This window comes from Bufo bufo, chromosome 1, assembly GCF_905171765.1.
Source record: "Bufo bufo chromosome 1, aBufBuf1.1, whole genome shotgun sequence".
In the NCBI taxonomy this organism is placed as follows: Eukaryota; Metazoa; Chordata; class Amphibia; order Anura; family Bufonidae; genus Bufo; species Bufo bufo.
In genome coordinates, this window is record NC_053389.1 from 592,337,857 (window position 1) to 592,358,443 (window position 20,587).

The window sequence follows — 20,587 nt, forward strand, 5'->3', positions numbered from 1 at the left end:
GCAGGTCCCACCTCTGGGACCCACACCCGTCTCCAGAAGTGAGCACCTAGCCCATGCTGTCTAGATGTGATGGCCAAAAGTGGTTGGTAGCAGAGAAACAGCCAAGTGGGCTGTGCTATGCTGTTTCTCTCGCCCCCTTTAACCCATTTCCCATGTTTCTGCCCTAAGGCCCACACTCCGGAGCCCTGTCCCAGTGGGTCATTTGCCCATCTTCTCCTTACAGCTCCTCACTAGGAGAACCCACTTAAACAAGCTTATTCACAGTCTTAGGCCTCATGCACACGACCGTTTTATTCCGTGTCCGTTGTGCCGTTTTTCGTGATTTTCTGAGGACCGATTGACTTCCAATGGGTCCGTTGAAAACTCAGCTAATGCACAGTTTGCCATCCGCGTCCGTGATTCCAGTCAGTCAAAAAAATATATAACCTGTCCTATTATTTTTGCGGAAAACGGTTTGCGGACCTGTTCAAGTCAATGGGACCGCTAAAAACGCGGAGGCACACAAGATTGTCATCCGTGTTCGTTTTTTCCTATCATTTGCATGGCAAGCTTGACAAGACTTTTTTTTTTAACTTTCCTTTATGTCTGGTGGTCCTCCAAAAATAAAGGAAGACACACAGAAACGGATGACGGAACCCCATTTTGCGGAACGGAACACAACAGTCGTGTGCATGAGGCCTTACTCATATCCTGATTTTCACATAGAAGAAAGACTACACGACCACACTGATAAATATCCGCACTAAGCTCTTCATTCCAAGCATAGAAATATTAGTCTCTAGTAGACTGAACGTCCTACCTCCAGGCACACAGGACAGTTAATGGGAAAGTGCAGGCATTCAGAAAGCTTTTCATCTATAAAAGCAATGCACCCCAAATCCATTTCCCATTTGTGATCTTAGTAAGAATGTCTGATAGTTTCAGGACAGGACTGTTCAGCACATCTCCTCACACATGGACAGTCCCTCTGTATACGAGCATAGATCTTCTATCCACACATACAGCCGGGCCAGAAAACAGATATACCACGCAAGAACCAGAACTAGCAGCGATATGGGACGAGCCTTCTTCTCCTCTAGTCTGTGTGCTCCTGATCCTCCAGCTTGGCTTTCAACAAGACAATGAAGCCATAGAAATGTGTCCTAGGGTAGACCAGTAACAGAAAGCATATACCAGGGGCAAGGGAGGGCCAACACACCAGCGTTACCCGTTATATCTCCTGATCCTGAATCTCAGATTACCTCTATAGAAGTAGGTCATTCCTCTCACTTTCAGGACATACATGGTTTCACATAATGATCTTCTACGCCTTAGTTCTCAGCGGTTTAGAGGATCAATAAAACAGGTTACCAGGAGACTAATCCATAAGAAAAGCCAAACTAAATCATTCCTCCTCTGCATTCCCACATACTTTATGGTAAATACAATGTCATTCAGCTCCATACCTCTAATCTGACCCCCCCAGAGCATAAACTTTCTTTGCAGGAAAGCCAAGACTACCCCCCTCCCCCCAAAAATCTTCTACTAGCCAAAGCCATTTGATGGGACATTCCCCCAAAATCTGCTCAACCATTGTAACACATGCTCAAGGAAGGTTAAAGGAGCCATTTATTTTTAATTTTTAGTGTTAACATTAAAATAAGGCAAGCTCACTTATATTCCCCCCTGCTCCCGTTCCAGCACTTAGTCTACTTTCACACTCGCGTTTTGGCTTTCCTCTCACTAGCGGTCCAAAACGGATCAGTTTTGCCCTAATGCATTCTGAATGGAAAAGGATCCGCTCAGAATGCATCAGTTCACTCTCCATTGCTTGCAGCGTTTTGGTGTCCGTCTGATGAAACTGAGCCAAACGGATCCGTCCTGACACACAATGTAAGTCAATGGGGACGGATCCGTTTTCACTGACAATAGAAAATGGATCTGTCCTCTATTGACTTTCAATGGTGTCCATGACTGATTCGCACAAAACGCGTGTGAAAGTAGCCCAACCCAGGTTGCCACCGGTCCCCACTTCCTGGTCCCATGGGAATGCCAATCATTGGTTGAGGTGGTTCACCAGTAAACATTGCAATGGGAGCAGTGGGGAAGCGATAAGGCAAGTATCGCATATTATTTTTCCCCCAATTGGAGCCAGTTTTAATAAATATTCAGCATCGAAAGATCATCTCTCCCTGTAACCTAATTTAGTAATGGCTTTTTATTTATTAATCCCAAGGCGCTGTGAGAGCACTTTCAATCTACAAGGGAAGGAGACAGTAGGTGAGGGTAGGGCTGTAGTGGCCGCAGGATTACTGTAGGTTGTATTTCCTGAATAGAGAAGTCTTGATGTTGGGGGAGATGCACAGGAAAAGTCCTGGAGATGATTGAGGTGTGTACAGCATCATTTGTGAAATGGATATCAAGCATCCCAATTAGGAGAACGCTGAACTACAACTTAGGGTCCATTCACACGTCCGTAAGTGTTTTGCAGATCCGCAAAACACGGACACCTGCAATGTGCGATCCGCAATTTGCGGACCACACATCACAGAAACTAGAATAGAAAATGCCTTTTCTGGTCCGCAATTGCGGACAAGAATAGGACATGTTCTATTTTATTCAGGAACGGAATTGCGGATCCCGAAAAAAATGTATCCTGAAAAAACGGATGCGGATCCCAAAAAGGCAGATTCGCATCCGTTCCAGCCCCATTGAAAGTGAATGGGTCCGCAAATTGCAGAACGAATGCGGACCCAAATTACGGACGTGTGAATGGACCCTTAGGCTGGTTTCAGACGAGCGTGCCCTGCGACACTGATGGTTTCTCAGGGGCACACAGCATTATACCAATTTATAATGCTGTGCGTCTCTGCATGACCTGTAACTAGGCCACTGGTAAGGGGGCGGGCCCCTGTGGAGGTCACTGTGAAACTCACTTTTAAAGGGGAAGGCTGCTGTAAAGGTCAAAGTTAAGGGGGTGGGCTGCTGTGGAGGTCCAATTTTAAGGGACGGGGCACTGTGTGGGGAGGGAAGGTCAGTGTTAAGGGGTGGGGGGCTGTGGAGGTCACTGTTTTGGGGGCGGGGTGCTGTAGATGTCACTGTTCTAGTGGATACTGTTGATATCTTTTAACAACACACTCAAACATTAAATGAAATAGATTAAATATATCCGATCGAAGCCGGGCCCTTCAGCTAGTACACCATAAAAAAGAGGTACTTCCTCTGAAAATACAGGAGATAGACCCTAACCATGCACACTTAACTTCTGGGTCAAGCCTAGCGTGCTGTAACCATATACACTCAACGGCTCTATATCAAGGATGGGAGTAGTAGTTTCACAGCAGCTGGAGTGCGGAAGGTTGCTGATCCCTGCTCTACATTATGCCTCTCCCCTGCTAGGCTGCAGAGGCTACATGTGGCCATAACCCTGCCGACCTGCTGCAGCCAATGGCCAAGTGTGCCCCCCCCCCCCCCCCCCCCCAATAGAGTTTTATATGTAGAAAGTAACTGGATCCTTACTGAGCTCAAATGGGGAGATTTATCTCACTGCACCAGTTTTCCTGCATAAGAAAGTCGCTCACACCGACTACGCTGCTGCAGATCTCACTCTGGTGCACAGGCTGGCAGAGGAGGTGCCGAATTTTATGACTAGGCCTGCTCTCCGCATCCCCCACCAGTGATCGATCTACTCCATAGTCTTGTCACTCAGGGTGGATTTCAGTGGAGAACTGAGGGTGAATGATCAGATCTGGCAGTGTTCTGTTCCGACAGAAGAGTATCCGGCACAGCTGGACACTGCAAGGATCCCCATTCACTATAATGGGATCAGACGGGTTTCCAACATAAATTGCCAGCTTTCTGATTGGGGGGGGGGAGGGACAAAAAACACACACAGAAAAAAAAAAAACCTGCATACAAAAAAATCTGCCTTATTCCATTTGGGGACCTGGCAGTTCCCCATTATGCTGGATACCATAACAAACTACCAAAAACAGACTACCAGAGTCAATGAATACAGGTGTGAACCTACCCTCTTTTTTTTAAATCTAAAAATGATGCCTTCTACAGTCATTCAGAAGGTAACTTTTTTGGTGGGGGGTGGAAGTTCCTGTAAAATAATCAGGATTAGGGTCCATTCACACGTCCGTATGCGTTTTGCGGATCTGCAAAACACAGACACCAGCAATGTGCGTTCCGCATTTTGCGGGACCGCACATCACCGGCACTCTCCTAGAAAATGCCTTTTCTTGTCCGCAATTGCGGACAAGAATAGGACATGATCTATTTTTTTTTTGCGGAACGGAAGTGCGGACAGCACATTCCGGCCCCATTGAAAATGAATGGGTCCGCACCTGTTCCGCGAAATTGCGGCACGGATGCGGACCCATTTTGCAGACGGGTCAATGGACCCTAACAAAGCTTTTTGAAAAAAGAAAAAAAAAAAAGTTACAGCAATGGACGCGGTCACCTATGAATATGAAGCTTCTAACACAAGGTTAAGTACACACTACTCCTTTTCTTTTCAAAGTACACTGTGATAACGTTATCAAAATGAAGATAAAGTGGTTCTGTGGTACAAGGCATTCACCGACACCTCCACACACCTATAGGAACCTATACAAGACGAGCACTGCACACTACATGCAAGGGAACAGCAGAGTCTAATGTTTGGCATTACATAATTTTTTCAAATTACCCAAAAATATGATGTCACTTGATGTCAAGGAATACAAGTTCTTTGCATGCAGCTTGATTAGTCGAACATCAATTCTATGCTTACCATCCAGTCGGGCATATTAAAGGCCGTGGTGTCTTGCGTGCTCTCTGTCCTCTCCATGACTTCACCTGCAGAAATCTCTGCCCTTACCCAAAACGATGTGAGGAGTAGATGAGAAAAGCTCAGAGTCGGGGGCAGCTACTCCAGGAGCTTAGTGGGATCCAGCCTGCCTCCGAGCACAAAACCTCCACTATACTCCAAGATCCCGAGACGTCTGGCAGGCCCCTCCTCACACCCAGCACTATCTCACATTCCCCTTACACTATTGGTAGCATGTGCACTTTGAAAAGTCAATACTCTGACACAATGACTCACTGCAATCCCTGGCCACAAAGGGCAGCAAATTCCATCAAGGTCAAAGAAGGAACCTGGATGACTCCCTTTGCCTTTTGTATCCGGTACCTTGTTACACCATTGTTGGGGTCATGTGACTATGTCTATCTGAAAGAAGGCACCTGGAGGGAATTTCCACTCCTGCCCCTCCTAGTCTCCGGTAAGGCTACTTTCACACTGCCGTTTCTGGGTCCGCTTGTGAGATCCGTTTCAAGGCTCTCACAAGCGGCCCAAAACGGATCAGTTCAGCCCCAAAGCATTCTGAATGGATAAGGATCCGTTCAGAATGCATCAATTTGGCTGCGTTTGGTCTCCGTTGCGTTTTTTAGACGGTCACTAAAACGCAGCTTGCAGCGTTTTTGTGACCATCTGACTATGCGGAGCCAAACGGATCAGTTTTTCACTGACAATTAAAAACAGATCCGTCCCCCGTTGACTTTCAATGTAAGTCAAGATGGCTCCATTATTTTTTGTTGAATGAATAATGCAAACGGATCCGTTATTAACAGATACAAGCGTTTGCGTTATTGGTGCGGATCCGTCTGTGCAGATAGAAGACGGATCCGCACCAAACGCGAGTGAAAGCAGCCTTACTTCTGAGGAAATGGGCACTACTTCAGTTCCATCTGCCAGAAGAAAACTATATAGTCTCCTAACGCAGCAGTCATACACCAACTAGCCATAGCAGAAAGGGGAAAAATACTTGTCTATGATCTGCCAAATTTATGGAGAGGGCAGGCCTAGCCATATATTAGGTGCAGTGGCTGGTGTCCGAAATCCTAACAGCTACCGTAGATTTCGGCCTTCTTTCATGCCAAAAGATGATAACGATGGCTACACCCCTCTGCCCTGACTGTGCTCACTTTTCAGAAAAGCAGCAAGGGAAGTGCAGAAACTTGTGACAAAATTGTTCCAATGGCGTTTAAAAGGCTGCAAACACAAAGCCTGGCATAAGGAGATAACACTCCCCCCTAAGGCCTCATGCACACGGCCATTTTTAACACCAATGAAAGTCTCTGGGCGATTCACATTGCCGTTCTTTTAATGGCCAGTGAATAGCGTCCATCCAAAAATAGGACGTGTCCTATTTTTGTCTGTTTTCACGACCAGACGGGCCCCATTGAAATCAATAGGACCGTTTTTTAACAGCTGCCTAGACGCCGTTAAAATGCTGCAGTTAGTACTGACCAAAAGTGGTCCAAGACAGGACAACTGGTGAAACGGCGTCAGGGTTATGGGACCCTACGGTATAATCATGCACACAAGGAGTAAAGGGTAGTTTACCTGATCCGATCCCACAGAAGAGCTATGGAATCACAAATCACTGAAGTTAAAGGGGTTGTCCGTCTTTTTTATATTGATGACCTATCCTTTATATCATACGTACATTGAAAAACGTAATGTTTGAGATGACCACCATACTTAATCTGATGCATGCATGAGATGAAGCATCTGTGGGGTGAGCTGGTTTCTTCCATGGAAGTCCTACCCCATGTTTCCAGCGTCACAGCTCTCCTCCGAAGTCTCCCAAACACAACTGGTGCGTTCTCAGCAAGGATTCAAGCAGAGGTGTGAGGTCGGAAAAGGTGGCTGCTGTCAATCAGGGCAAAGGGGGAGGCCTTAAGCCTCATTCACACGTCCGTGCTCAAATCCGTAATCAGGTGGTCAGTGATGCATCCGTGTTGAGCCCGTGTGTCACCGACACTGAACAACCATAAAATTATTTTCAACGCATCTCTTTTTCATGATCCGTGAAACACGGATGCAACACCGATGGCATCTGTGTTGCATCCGTCCACGCTGTCCGTGGAGAACACATACAGCACACATCCGTGAAACACTGACGTGTGAATGAGGCTTTACATGCGAGGCCTGGAGAACCTGCTGGAAGTAGGCACACCCTCAAGGCAAATGCCATTTATCTTACAAGGATTAAAAGGGAATGGGTCATCAGAAAATGAGCTATTGTTTAAATCACGTTTTTACGTTTAAAAATAACATAATACAATTTTCTTTAAAATGTGTTAATTTTCAAGGCAATATCTATATTTAAAGAGGACCTTTCATCAGGCTAGCTCTAGTCTAATTATTATCCTACCTTATAGGGCGGCCCCCTCTGATGCCATGGCACTTTCTTTTTCTACAGAACCCCCCGTTTGTCTGCTGTTGGCCCCGTATATTTTGGCGCCTAATATTATAATGAGGCGACTCGGTTATACTAGGCCAGTGATGGTGAACCTTTTAGAGACCGAGTGCCCAAACTGCAACCCAAAACCCATTATTTATCGCAAAGTGCCAACACAGCAATACCCTGAATACTACAGTCCAATATAGTATATCTTCCATGTACTTTATCATTTAGCTATAATAGGGCCATGGCATCAGTGTGGGCCACCCTATAAAAAGGTAGGATAATAATTAGACTAGAGTTAGCCTGATGAAAGGTCCTCTTTAAAACAAAAAAACTAAATCCTGCAGTTTTTGCACTGGCTACTAACCCTAATAATAGGCGCCACTTGTTGGTCTGTACAGATCACGTTACTGCAGTTATCTGCTTATCTGCGATTCTAATCCGGCCTGTAATTATATCACCTCTGTATACATAAGACAAGATCCACCATTCACAATAAGTGATTGTTAAAGCTCATCTATTCTTCCCTTGTACAATGACCTCGGCACAGGTCACAGAGCGTGGCAAAACTCTCCCATAGAAGTCAATAGGGTCCCCTCCTGACCATTGTGTCTATGGACAATGGGGTTACTGTAAAGCAATCTTTTTAATGCTGTGTAAATGCTGTTCAGAACAGTTTAGGCAAGTTGGCCGCCCCCATAATAAAGTTCAGGAAATAGAATTAAAAAAATCTACAATTAGAAAATAAAAACAGATTAGAAAAAAAGGAGATGTGTCCCTATCTGGTTTTAACTGGCAGATAACATTTGTGGCGACACATTTGCTTTAAAGACCAAATTCTCAGGAATGCTTTGAATGGCCACAAAAGGTATCTGTACTTAAGTGCCCTACAAAGCGCTGGGAGTGCCAACATCTTGGTGCCAAAAACCATAAACCCCTTTAGAGATCTTGGACTCCAAACATCGAAGGGGCAGGGGGTGTTCTGGTAGTAAAAGGGGGACCTAAACAGTATTAAGAAATGGTCTCCCATGCAACCGGAAGTATGATTTGTAGAATAGTCCAGCTGCAGTTTATCAACACTGCCTGGTAACCTCTCCATAAATTACAAAGAAAGGGGTGGTCAAACAACTTCAAGAACAAGCTAAAGTTATACACACCATTCCATGGGGCTCTAAAATCAAAGCTGGTTTTGGGTGTCCGGGCAGGAGTCGGTAAATCGGTAGAAAAGTACCAAATCCATCTTAAACATTTTTTTATGGTAAAATGTATTAACTTACATCTAAATTTAGAATAGCTTACAAATGGTAATCAAATATATTTTATGTTCTATAAATCTAAGGCCCTTATTTATGAAAATAAGTGATAAGCAGGGTGTTCTAGTGGTGATAGATAATCAGTTCTCCCCTGTCTCTTATACAAAGTATCTTCTCACCTCTCCTGTGTTCTCCCGTCCCTTAGGCTACACGCACATGACCGTAGGTGTTTTGCGGTTCACAAATTACAGATACGCAAAAAAACACAGACATACTGATGCGGAGCAGACATACTGATGCGGACAGCACACGGTGTGCTGTCCGCATTTTTTGTGGAATCATTGAAATGAAAGGGACCGCATCCTATCCGCAAAAAAAAAATGAACGGACACGGAAACAAACAACGTTCGTGTGCATGTAGCCTTATACTAGGCATCTTCTCACTTCTTCCATGTTCTCTCCAGTCCCTTATACTAGGTATCTTCTCACCTCTCCTTTGTTCCCCCTTGTCCCTTATACTAGGGATCTCTTCACCTCTTCTGTGTTCTCCCCTGTCCCTTATACTAGGGATCTTCAAGCTGCTCCAAAGCCCTTCGTTACAATGCCTGAAGCTGTGCTGCACATGCTCACACATCCGCAATGCTGTTCCGCATTTTGCGGAACGGAATTGCAGACCCATTCATTTCTATGGGGCCACACGATGTGCTGCCCGGATCAGGAAATGCAGACCCGCACTTCCGGGTCCTCAATTCCGATCCCGAAAAAAAATAGAACATGTACTATTCTTGTCCGCAATTGCGGACAAGATTAGGCATTTTCTATTAAGTGCCAGCGATGTGCGGTCCGCAAAATGCAGAACGAACATTGCCGGTGCCCGTGTTTTGCGGATCCGTGGATCCTCAAAACACACACAGATGTGTGAATGGACCTAAAGTTCTTCCTCTAAAGACCAGAGGAGGAAGTTTACTACTAGGTATGGTTGCAGTCATCTCAGAACAGACCAGGAAGACAGCATTAACGGGGTTGTCTAGGAATAAGTAACTTTTCACAGGAGCCCGCAGCCAGTCTCCGCCACTGAAAGAGTCATACTTACCTGCCTCCTGCCGCTCTGGTCCTGGGTACTGGCTCCCGTGTCTCCATCTTCTGGTCTGCAGCTTGTTTAATTCTTCCCCTGCCTTGGGCATGACCATCTGCTTTGCTGCAGCCGATGACTGGCTTCAGTGGTGAAGTGTCTGTAGACATCAGTCATTGGCTGCAGAGGAGTAGATGATGCTACCCATGCTGGAGAGGACGTAAACAAGCTGAGAACCAGAATATAGACCCAATGGATCCAGTGCGCAGAACCAGAGCTGCAGGGAGCAGGTTAGTATGAATCTTTCCATAGCGGAGGCAGACTGCAGGAACCTGTGAAAAAAGTTATTTCCAGAAAACCCTTTAACGACAAGCACTGAATATACCCACAGCTACACTTTTTACATATTTCCTTTATTCCCATTTAGATTTGCACAGGATTCTCTGCATTTCCAGGACATACATATATAGTGTAGCTTTTATAACTTTTTCTGAGACCAAATTCATAGATTTCTTACAATTAATAAGTGTATAACCGTGTTTCCCAGTTATTAAATGCACAGTCCATTGCATATTTACTTACAGGAATTTCAGAAATGTATATCCCAATAAATATGGTTTAAGTTCTATCCAAGTAGCCTGATTATTTCCATCATGGTAAGAGAATGCCTGATGTTACCAGTTTACTACAGTGTGAGTGAGAGCTTACTGACTCCACAGCGCTGCTGTTCCAGACTGGAAACAGGATAGCAGCAAGCCACGGATACAAGTTTAAGGTGGGGGACAGGTGCGTCTACAGAGCGGCCAATGTCGTGAATGCCGCAGGCAGAGAAAGTTACAGTCTTATATAAATCGGTCAGAGAGTCAGCACCACATACAGGAACATGCAGATGAGAAGTTGTCACTGTGCATTCTTGGATTGTAGGTCTGCAATAACTTAGGCACCTTCGGCTTAAATTTCAAATCAGGAGAAATCTGCAGGAGTGAGTAGTGGCAGCGGGCATCAAGAATTCACATGAGAAACTATGGGTTTCCCTGGAATTTGCCTTTAAGAGCTGATTACCCACAATTCACCAACCACTACCTCATCTTGGACACCATACTGCTGTGCGCTCTTCACCACGCCTGGGCAGCACTACATCTGGAAACGGTGCTACTAGGGCTATCCATGGGACCCGCAAGTATCACTATCAGTATAGCAGGAGTCTGAGGTTTACATTTGTGTCTGCGTTGGAGGAGGGGGCCAGATGACTTAACCCTTTGGCTACTGGAGGTTTTTGAGTAAGAGAAGCAATGAAAAAATGGCAAAATCGGCCATTTTGACACTTTTTTCCGTTACGCCATATTGGAATTTTTTATTTCTATTTTAATAGTATGGGAATTTTCAGTCCCGGTGATGCCCATGATATTTATATTTATTGTTATTTAGGTATTTATTTTTTAATTATTCGGAAAGGGGGGGTGATTTAAACATATATTTTTTTTACTTTTTTATTTTTTAGGATTATTATGTGCCTCATATAGGAGAGTACTTTTTTTTTATTTATTTATTATTAGCTTATTTTGCTCACTTTTTATCCTGGCCTGCCATCTGGTGGCCAAAATAAGAATTGCAGTTTGAATACTGTTCGCCTACTCAGTAAGGCTACCAGTATTCAGCGCAACTACCTATGTCCGGATTGGACACACGGTTTTTGCGCACTTAGGTGCCATGATCTCACTTGATGACGTCATCTAAAGCATTTAATTACCGCGATCTGCATTATTGCCAGTCACGGTAATTAGCCATAGGTCTCTGCTATATGAAACCGCAGAGATCTGGCGGCCATGACGCCCACTGCACGTGCAAGCAGGTGTCATGTTTACACCTCACACCAGCGCTGTACATGTAGCCTAAGGGTTAATGGCCATGGTTTTCAGCGATTCATGTATTGGTACACCTGTGCTTATTGCATAATAGGGGCCAGATATAACTGGTGACTTATTTCTTGCAGTATTGGTCACTCTTGGTAGTAGTATTCTGTCGGATAAGTATATATTGGTTACCACTGCTTGAGGGCAGCACTATTGACAATTATATTTTTTTGTTCCCCTGATGAGCCCTTAACCACTTCAGCCCCCAGTGCTTAAACACCCTGAAAGACCAGGCCACTTTTTACACTTCTGACCTAGACTACTTTCACCATTTATTGCTCGGTCATGCAACTTACCACCCAAATGAATTTTACCTCCTTTTCTTCTCACTAATAGAGCTTTCATTTGGTGGTATTTCATTGCTGCTGACATTTTTACTTTTTTTGTTATTAATCGAAATTTAACGATTTTTTTGCAAAAAAAATGACATTTTTCACTTTCAGTTGTAAAATTTTGCAAAAAAAACGAGATCCATATATAAATTTTGCTCTAAATTTATTGTTCTACATGTCTTTGATAAAAAAAAAATGTTTGGGTAAAAAAAAAATGGTTTGGGTAAAAGTTATAGCGTTTACAAACTATGGTACAAAAATGTGAATTTCCGCTTTTTGAAGCAGATCTGACTTTCTGAGCACCTGTCATGTTTCCTGAGGTTCTACAATGCCCAGACAGTACAAACACCCCACAAATGACCCCATTTCGGAAAGTACACACCCTAAGGTATTCGCTGATGGGCATAGTGAGTTCATAGAACTTTTTATTTTTTGTCACAAGTTAGTGGAAAATGATGATTTTTTCTTTTTTTTTTTCTTTTCTTACAAAGTCTCATATTCCACTAACTTGTGACAAAAAATAAAAACTTCTATGAACTCACTATGCCCATCACGAAATACCTTGGGGTCTCTTCTTTCCAAAATGGGGTCACTTGTGGGGTGGTTATACTGCCCTGGCATTCTAGGGGCCCAAATGTGTGGTAAGGAGTTTGAAATCAAATTCTCTAAAAAATGACCTGTGAAATCCGAAAGGTGCTCTATGGAATATGGGCCCCTTTGCCCACCTAGGCTGCAAAAAAGTGTCACACATCTGGTATCTCCGTACTCAGGAGAAGTTGAGGAATGTGTTTTGGGGTGTCTTTTTACATATACCCATGCTGGGTGAGAGAAATATCTTGGTCAAATGCCAACTTTGTATAAAAAAATGGGAAAAGTTGTCTTTTGCCAAGATATTTCTCTCACCCAGCATGGGTATATGTAAAATGACACCCCAAAACACATTCCCCAACTTCTGAGTACGGAGATACCAGATGTGTGACACTTTTTTGCAGCCTAGGTGGGCAAAGGGGCCCATATTCCAAAGAGCACCTTTCGGATTTCACAGGTCATTTTTTACAGAATTTGATTTCAAACTCCTTACCACACATTTGGGCCCCTAGAATGCCAGGGCAGTATAACTACCCCACATGTGACCCCATTTTGGAAAGAAGACACCCCAAGGTATTCAATGAGGGGCATGGCGAGTTTTTTTTTTTTGGCACTAGTTAGCGGAAATTGATATTTTTAATTTTTTTCTCACAAAGTCTCCCGTTCCGCTAACTTGGGACAAAAATTTCAATCTTTCATGGACTCAATATGCCCCTCACGGAATACCTGGGGGTGTCTTCTTTCCGAAATGGGGTCACATGTGGGGTATTTATACTGCCCTGGCATTCTAGGGGCCCTAAAGCGTGAGAAGAAGTCTGGAATATAAATGTCTAAAAAATTTTACGCATTTGGATTCCGTGAGGGGTATGGGGAGTTCATGTGAGATTTTATTTTTTGACACAAGTTAGTGGAATATGAGACTTTGTAAGAAAAAAAAAAAAAAATTCCGCTAACTTGGGCCAAAAAAAATGTCTGAATGGAGCCTTACAGAGGGGTGATCAATGACAGGGGGGGTGATCAATGACAGGGGGGGGTGATCAATGACAGGGGGGGGTGATCAATGACAGGGGGGGGTGATCAATGACAGGGGGGGGTGATCAATGACAGGGGGGGGTGATCAGGGAGTCTATATGGGGTGATAACCACAGTCATTGATCACGCCCCTGTAAGGCTTCATTCAGACGTCCGGATGCGTTTTGCGGATCCGATCCATCTATCAGTGGATCCGTAAAAATCATGCGGACGTCTGAATGGAGCTTTACAGGGGGGTGATCAATGACAGGGGGGTGATCAGGGAGTCTATATGGGGTGATCAGGGGTGATCAGGGGCTAATAAGGGGTTAATAAGTGACGAGGGGGGTGTAGTGTAGTGTAGTGGTGCTTGGTGCTACTTTACTGAGCTACCTGTGTCCTCTGGTGGTCGATCCAAACAAAGGGGACCACCAGAGGACCAGGTAGCAGGTATATTAGACGCTGTTATCAAAACAGCGTCTAATATACCTGTTAGGGGTTAAAAAAAACACATCTCCAGCCTGCCAGCGAACGATCGCCGCTGGCAGGCTGGAGATCAACTCTCTTACCTTCCGTTCCTGTGAGCGCACGCGCCTGTGTGCGCGCGTTCACAGGAAATCTCGCGTCTCGCGAGAGGACGCGCCGGCGCGTCCAGGAGGAATGAATCAACCACCTCCAGGACGCGTCTGTGCGTACAGCGGTCCGGAGGTGGTTAAACTGTATAGGGCGAAACGCGTTGAGTCAATGGGATCAGAATACGATACATTACATGAGATTGATTCGCAATAAGTTGCTCATTATTGGGGACTGTATATTTTGCCCAATTGCAAGTGGAAATAGTATCTGACATTTTATTAGTGAATAATCTGTATATCTATAATTAGTTTTATTTATTTTTTTGGCATTTAGGTTAGGTCAAATATATTTGCTCTAGGTTATACCACCACGGTGGGCCGCCCCCTGCTAGGGTCATCTAGGGGCTCTCAGGAGGTTCCTGAATACAGGATTGCTCCTGTTAGGGCGGCCAGTTTGTAGGAAGGGCCAAAGGCATAGGGGCAAGATTAGGGAAAGTCTCCATTCAGGGACTCAAACTTTGTACGTACAAGAGCCCTATCCTGACTACCCAGTTGTTCTATTATGTATGTTTATTACCTTCTTTATGTTGATGGGGGGGGTTACTTTTTAATGTATAGTTATTAAAGGCTATGTTTTATTTTGGTGGTAGTCTGAATTACCCACAATTCACTAAGCTACTAAGGAATTATTCACAACTCAGGGTTTTCATCTATTAGGGTTCATAGACATGACTAGATCCATTTTTAAAATTGATAGCACATTATCCCATGCAAGTCATGCTATTCTTGTCTGTTTTTGCAGAGAATAGGCCTTCCTATAAAAACGGGAAGAAAAATTGAATATACATGGAAGACATTTATCAAGGCTTTGTTTTTCTGTGGACCAAAACTCACATACGGCCATGTACATAAGACACTATCCAGAACAGAACAACCACTGCTCGGGAGGACTTGGCTCTACCAAGTATTAGATGGTCGCCTATTCACCTAAAGCAAGCAGCACTATTCTGCACACCATACCCTGAGAAAAAGGGGTTGGCCACTTTAGGTCTACTGTTCACCAACGTGTAGGTAAGACTACTATATGGCACTTACTAATATAGCCTTTGTTGATATGGTGTGCCATTTTATAGATTTCAAAAGCCATGCCCCTTTCTTGGGCAGATCTTCTGTGCTGTCCGGCTAGAGGTCCTGTCCATAAGATGGCTGTTCTGGACTCACAACTCAGCCGCCACCATTCTGACATACTGCACCTGCGCTAAACGCCCCAACAGTAAAAGTACTGATAACAGGAGCAGTGCATAGGAATGAAGGCGACATCAGGAGGAGGGGGCTGGACGCTAGACAGTGTGAAATTCCACTTAACCCTTCATAGGTCATTAGCATACAGCACAATTTATTTTATTGCTTTCACCAGTTCTGAAAAAACAGACATGGGCACTCTTGAAAGGAATGTCAGGTCATCTACTATGGCAAAGTGGTATTTTAGGGAGGTAAAAGGACCCGACAGGTCGTTGCTATTGCTGCTCATTTCTTTCAATTTGTAGTACTTTCAATCAGCCACTAGATGGCGAGCATGCCATTTGGTTACTCCTATGCACACTAGGCATGGTGCTTGGGAATCACATAATGTCAAAGACTGCATTGTGAGAAATGGGCTCTGCAGAAGTCAAGGTTTGGCATTTCCCCCCCCCCCCCCCCCCCCTGTACATTCACAAAGTTATCATTGATGCCTATAGTTTAACATAACCGAGGGAAGCTTACAATGGGCGAGTGTCAACTAACATTTATCAAGATAAGAGAAAGACTAATGCAAATGCTGCAAATAATTTACAGAGCCATGACTTATTAATAATGTACAAAATGAACCCAGTGTCACTGCTCACCTACATAAACTGAAGTAGCAGCGTTATCGGAGCGGGCTTATACCTCAATGCTATCAGCATGCAGGATCTGCGGTCCCTACACGCAAATGTGCACTGAAAATGACAGAATAACTGCATGCTGGCCTGTCCGCAGAGAAGGTGATGGTGAACACAGAAAAAAACGCCAAAGGCTATAGCACGCTGCATTTTTGAAAAGATGCCAGAGAGACAAAAAGCTAACCAATGAACAAAAACGCCAGGAGCAAAAATAGCTTACGTCCTTCAGCTAACATCTGGAGCTGGTGGTTTTAAGGCTAAAATGCTGCAAAAAATTAAATAAAAATGCCACTGCAAAATGCAAAAGTGCAGAAAACCAGTAAAAGCCCAAGTGAGAACTGCCCCTCATACAACTCATTTTAACAAATTCAGCCCCCGAGTCAGTCTTACATGCCGAGAGGCAGCTACACTTCTTTTCAATACAGTTGGAGGGGCATTTTCAAAGACAACATGGGGCAGATAGGGGCCGATTTACTAAAGGGGCCGTTTGATACTGATGGTCTAGTTCAGGGATGCTCAATTTGCGGCCCTCCAGCTGTTGTAAAACTACAACTCCCACCATGCCCTGCTGTAGGCTGTTCAGGCATGCTGAGGGTTGTAGTTTTGAAACAGCTGGAGGGCCACAGGTTTAGCATGCCTGGTCTAGTTCATCAACATCTGATTGGTGGGGTCCAAATCCAGGGACACCCACTGACCAGCAGTCTGAAGAGGCTACGGCGCCATCTATTGGATAGTGGCTGTGCGTGGTATTGCAGCTTAGGTCCATTCACTTGAACGGGACTGAGCTGCACATAGACCATGTTACAGATGGAGGTCTGGCCTAGGAAGAGACCAGAGCACCACTACCTCTTCAAACGGCTGATCAGTGAGGGTCCCGTGAGTTGGACCCCCAAGCGATCATATACTGAGGACCTTTCCTCAGGATAGGTCATCTGTATAAAACACCCAGACTACCCCCTTTAAGTCGTAAAGCTTCAGGCTGGAATACATTTTTAAAATATTTTCCACAAGGTTTTAATGCATCACTTCTAATGACTGAATGGTTTATATTGAACAGAAAGGCTAGGTCTATAGGGGCCACAGCGGCCATATTCTCCTTCAATGCCATTGACCTTATAGTATAAAAATAAAAATATTCAAACACTGCAATGGTGACTGTTAAAGATGTACTAGAATATCTGCACTGTACATCACATGCAGTGTGATCCACTGTGCCACTAACAGGTTTGACTTGAGGCTACTCCTAAAGGGCTTTATATGAGTGGTCCCCCGGGCCTAGGTCCTTACCCTTTAAACCCTGTACAGGGATCTGCACTCCACTGCAGAGTAATTGCCAGGCTGCTACCTCTAGGAGTAGTTTCTGTTCAAGTGGCTGCTGATCCATGGGGGTCTAGAGAAGCTGATGCTGGAGACTGAGCAATACGAAAAACTGTAGTCTGACAGGCAGAGTTTGTGGAGTCTGATAAACAGTCAGAGGTCAGGGCACAAAGCTCAGGGTCAACATGGAGATCGGGGCAGGCAGCTCAGGGTTAAAATCCAGCAAACAGGCAGTAGTCAGTACATTAAAAAAAGACAAAGTATGGCGCACCTTTGATGGAATCTAACTAGTAGAACCTATTGCTCAGGCACCCTTCACTGGTGGAAGTTGCTGCATATAGCCTAGGGAGATCTGCCAAAGATTGGGGGCAGTTAAGTGCATGCTGCCCCTTTAAGAAGCCTTGTCCTGCAGAATTCGGTTGCATGCAAACAATCAGCTTTGTGTGTAATAAATAAAATAACTACTATATAAAATCTGTTTTTGAGTTTCATTTTAATTTGGGGGATGGATCCTTGATGCTACCCTTTTGTTTAAGGCACAAACAATAATCCACAGAGCAAGTGTCTGCCACCGATTACTAAAAAGCGGCGGAAGGGAAACGCTGGGTAGATGAGAACAGTGTGCTGTACACCTGTGCCATAGTAATTAATGGGACATGGTGCTGGAGTGTGATTTGAGAAGGCACCACAACTGACACGCTGAATATAAGTGAACAATCCCACTGATCTATGGGGTCAGTTCTAAGATCAGTTTGCCTTCTGCTTTTGAGGACAAGCCAGGGGGGGGACATGGGCAGATCACCACATACACGTGAAGTAGCCTTATCACTAGGCTTGCCATTCTAAATAGTGACTAACTAGCCAGAATATTCAGTAACAAATATGTTGACGTACAAGCCAACAATTAGGAAAGTATTCACGTTTCTGAGATCTGTGTAGGGCAACAGGACAACACATTTTCATCCTGCACATCCTTGGTAGAAAAACACTACAGGAGGTCACAGAAGAAGCCAAAAAAAATGGCTCCGGAAGAGGGCCATTGTGGGAAGCAATAATTGATTGCAAGCTCACTGAGGCAATGCCGAGAACACTAATTCTGCTGTCTAAAGCACTGAAAGGCACTCGTTGGCACAGGGATAAAGAAGATGCCAAAACATGACAACAGTATACCAAGGAATATATCAAGGGGAGAAAAACAGAACTGGATCGCAATGCTATGCTTAGATCTAATTATACTCACTTCTCAGCACAATATTAAGTGTACAACCCCCTACACCTCATGCTGTACAAGAGGCATTAGAGTACATTTTGATCAAAAGGCATAAGCCCACTCGCCACGTCAAGGTTGCCTCTTAGGCCTCTTTCACACGGACGTTGCGGGAAAATGTGCGGGTGCGTTGCGAGAACACCCGCGATTTTTCCGCGCGAGTGCAAAACACTGTAATGCGTTTTGCACTCGTGTGTGAAAAATCACGCATGTTTGGTACCCAAACCCGAACTTCTTCACAGAAGTTCGGGCTTGGGATCGGTGTTCTGTAGATTGTATTATTTTCCCTTATAACATAGTTATAAAGGGAAAATAATAGCATTCTGAATACAGAATGCAAAGTAAAATAGCGCTGGAGGGGTTAAAAATAAAATTAAATTTAACTCACCTTAGTCCACTTGATAGCGCAGCCGGCATCTCCTTCTGTATTCTTTCTTTAGGACCTGGGTAAAGGACCTTTGATGACGTCACTCCGGTCATCACATGATCCATCACCATGGTAAAAGATCATGTGACGTACCATGTGATGACCGGAGTGACGTCATCAAAGGTCCTGTAACTGTATTTAATGCTCACCACAGGTCCTATTCAACAAAGGAGACACAAGGAGATGCCGGGCTACGCGAGCAAGTGTACTAAGGTGAGTTAAATTATTATTTTTTTAACCAGTCCAGCCCTATTTTACTTTGCATTCTGTATTCAGAATGCTATTATTTTCCCTTATAACCATGTTATAAGGGAAAATAATAATGATCGGGTCTCCATCCCGATAGTCTCCTAGCAACCGTGCGTGAAAATCGCACCGCATCCGCACTTGCTTGCGGATGCTTGCGATTTTCACGCAACCCAATTCACTTCTATGGGGCCTGCGTTGCGTGAAAAACGCAGAATATAGAGCATGCTGCGATTTTCACGCAACGCATAAGTGATGCGTGAAAATCACCGCTCATCTGAACAGCCCCATAGAAATGAATGTGTCGGTATTCAGTGCGGGTGCAATGCGTTCACCTCACGCATCGCATCCGCGCGGAATACTCGCCCGTGTGAAAGGGGCCTTAGAGTGCGACCTACTCTGACAAATAGGCGCAGCACAGTGAGGTGACAACGCGGCACTGCCCTAGTGGGCGGCAGGACCCAGGAGTCAAACAGCAAAATTTAAAGGGGTTCTGCACTTTCATTTAACTGATGATCTATCCTCTGGATAGATCATCAGCTTCTGATCGGCGGGGGTCCGACACCCAGGACTCCCGCCGATCAGCTGTTTGAGAAGGCAGCGGCGCTCCAGCAGCGCCGCTGCCTTCTCACTGTTTACTGCCGGCCCACTGACATCACGACTAGTTTCAACTAGCGTGGGCGGGGCCAAGCTGTTCACTTGAATGGAGCTTAGCCCCGCCCACGCTAGTTGATACTAGTCGTGACGTCAGTGGGCCAGCGGTAAACAGTGAGAAGGCCGCGGCGCTGCTGGAGCGCCGCTGCCTTCTCAAACAGCTGATCGGCGGGAGTCCTGGGTGTCGGACCCCCGCCGATCAGAAGCTGATGATCTATCCAGACGATAGATCATCAGTTAAATGAAAGTGCAGAACCCCTTTAATATTGCGCTGAGAAGCGAGTTTAATTAGATCTAAGCATAGCATTGTGGATGTGCGATCCAGTTCTGCTTTTCTCCCCTTGATATAAGTATACCAAGGAATTGCCGTGTATGCATTTCCTAAAATAGAAGCCTGGACTCAGTTTTGGCTTGGTTTTTGCTTTATTCCTTCATCAGTAGAAATAACTGCCAGAGTAGTGGAGCTTCAATCCCCATTAGGGCTCATGCACACAAACGTATTTTCTTTCAGTGTCCGTTTGTTTTGTTTTTTTGCGGAACCATTCATTTCAAGGGGTCCGCAAAAAAATAAATTAAAAAATAGAAACAAATAAATTGTCCGCATTAGACAAGGATAGTACTGTTCTATTAGGGGCCAGCTGCTCCATTCCGCAAAATACTGAATGCACAAGGACGTCATCCGTATTTCCTGCGGATCCGCTTTTGCGGACCGCAAAATACATACGGTCGTGTGCAAGAGCCCTTATTCTGCAGCTTGTATTATCGCTGCAGCTCACGGCCTGGGTCCAGT

The 20,587-nt window shown here is 44.8% G+C and overlaps 1 protein-coding gene across 6 annotated transcripts in view; it reads right to left on the minus strand.

Annotated features, from left to right (window-relative positions):
• Window positions 1-20,587, minus strand: part of AHCYL2 (adenosylhomocysteinase like 2) — a 115,473-nt gene that overhangs the window by 37,593 nt on the left and 57,293 nt on the right. For 2 of the 6 annotated variants that reach the window (XM_040413482.1, XM_040413480.1), the window contains exon 1: window positions 4,760-4,952. The exons of the other annotated variants lie outside the window; for them this stretch is intronic. In XM_040413482.1, coding sequence (XP_040269416.1) covers window positions 4,760-4,816 — 57 coding nt within the window. In that variant the 5' untranslated portion in view covers window positions 4,817-4,952. Of the gene's footprint in view, window positions 1-4,759; window positions 4,953-20,587 lie in introns of those variants that run through there. 6 annotated transcript variants of the gene reach the window in all.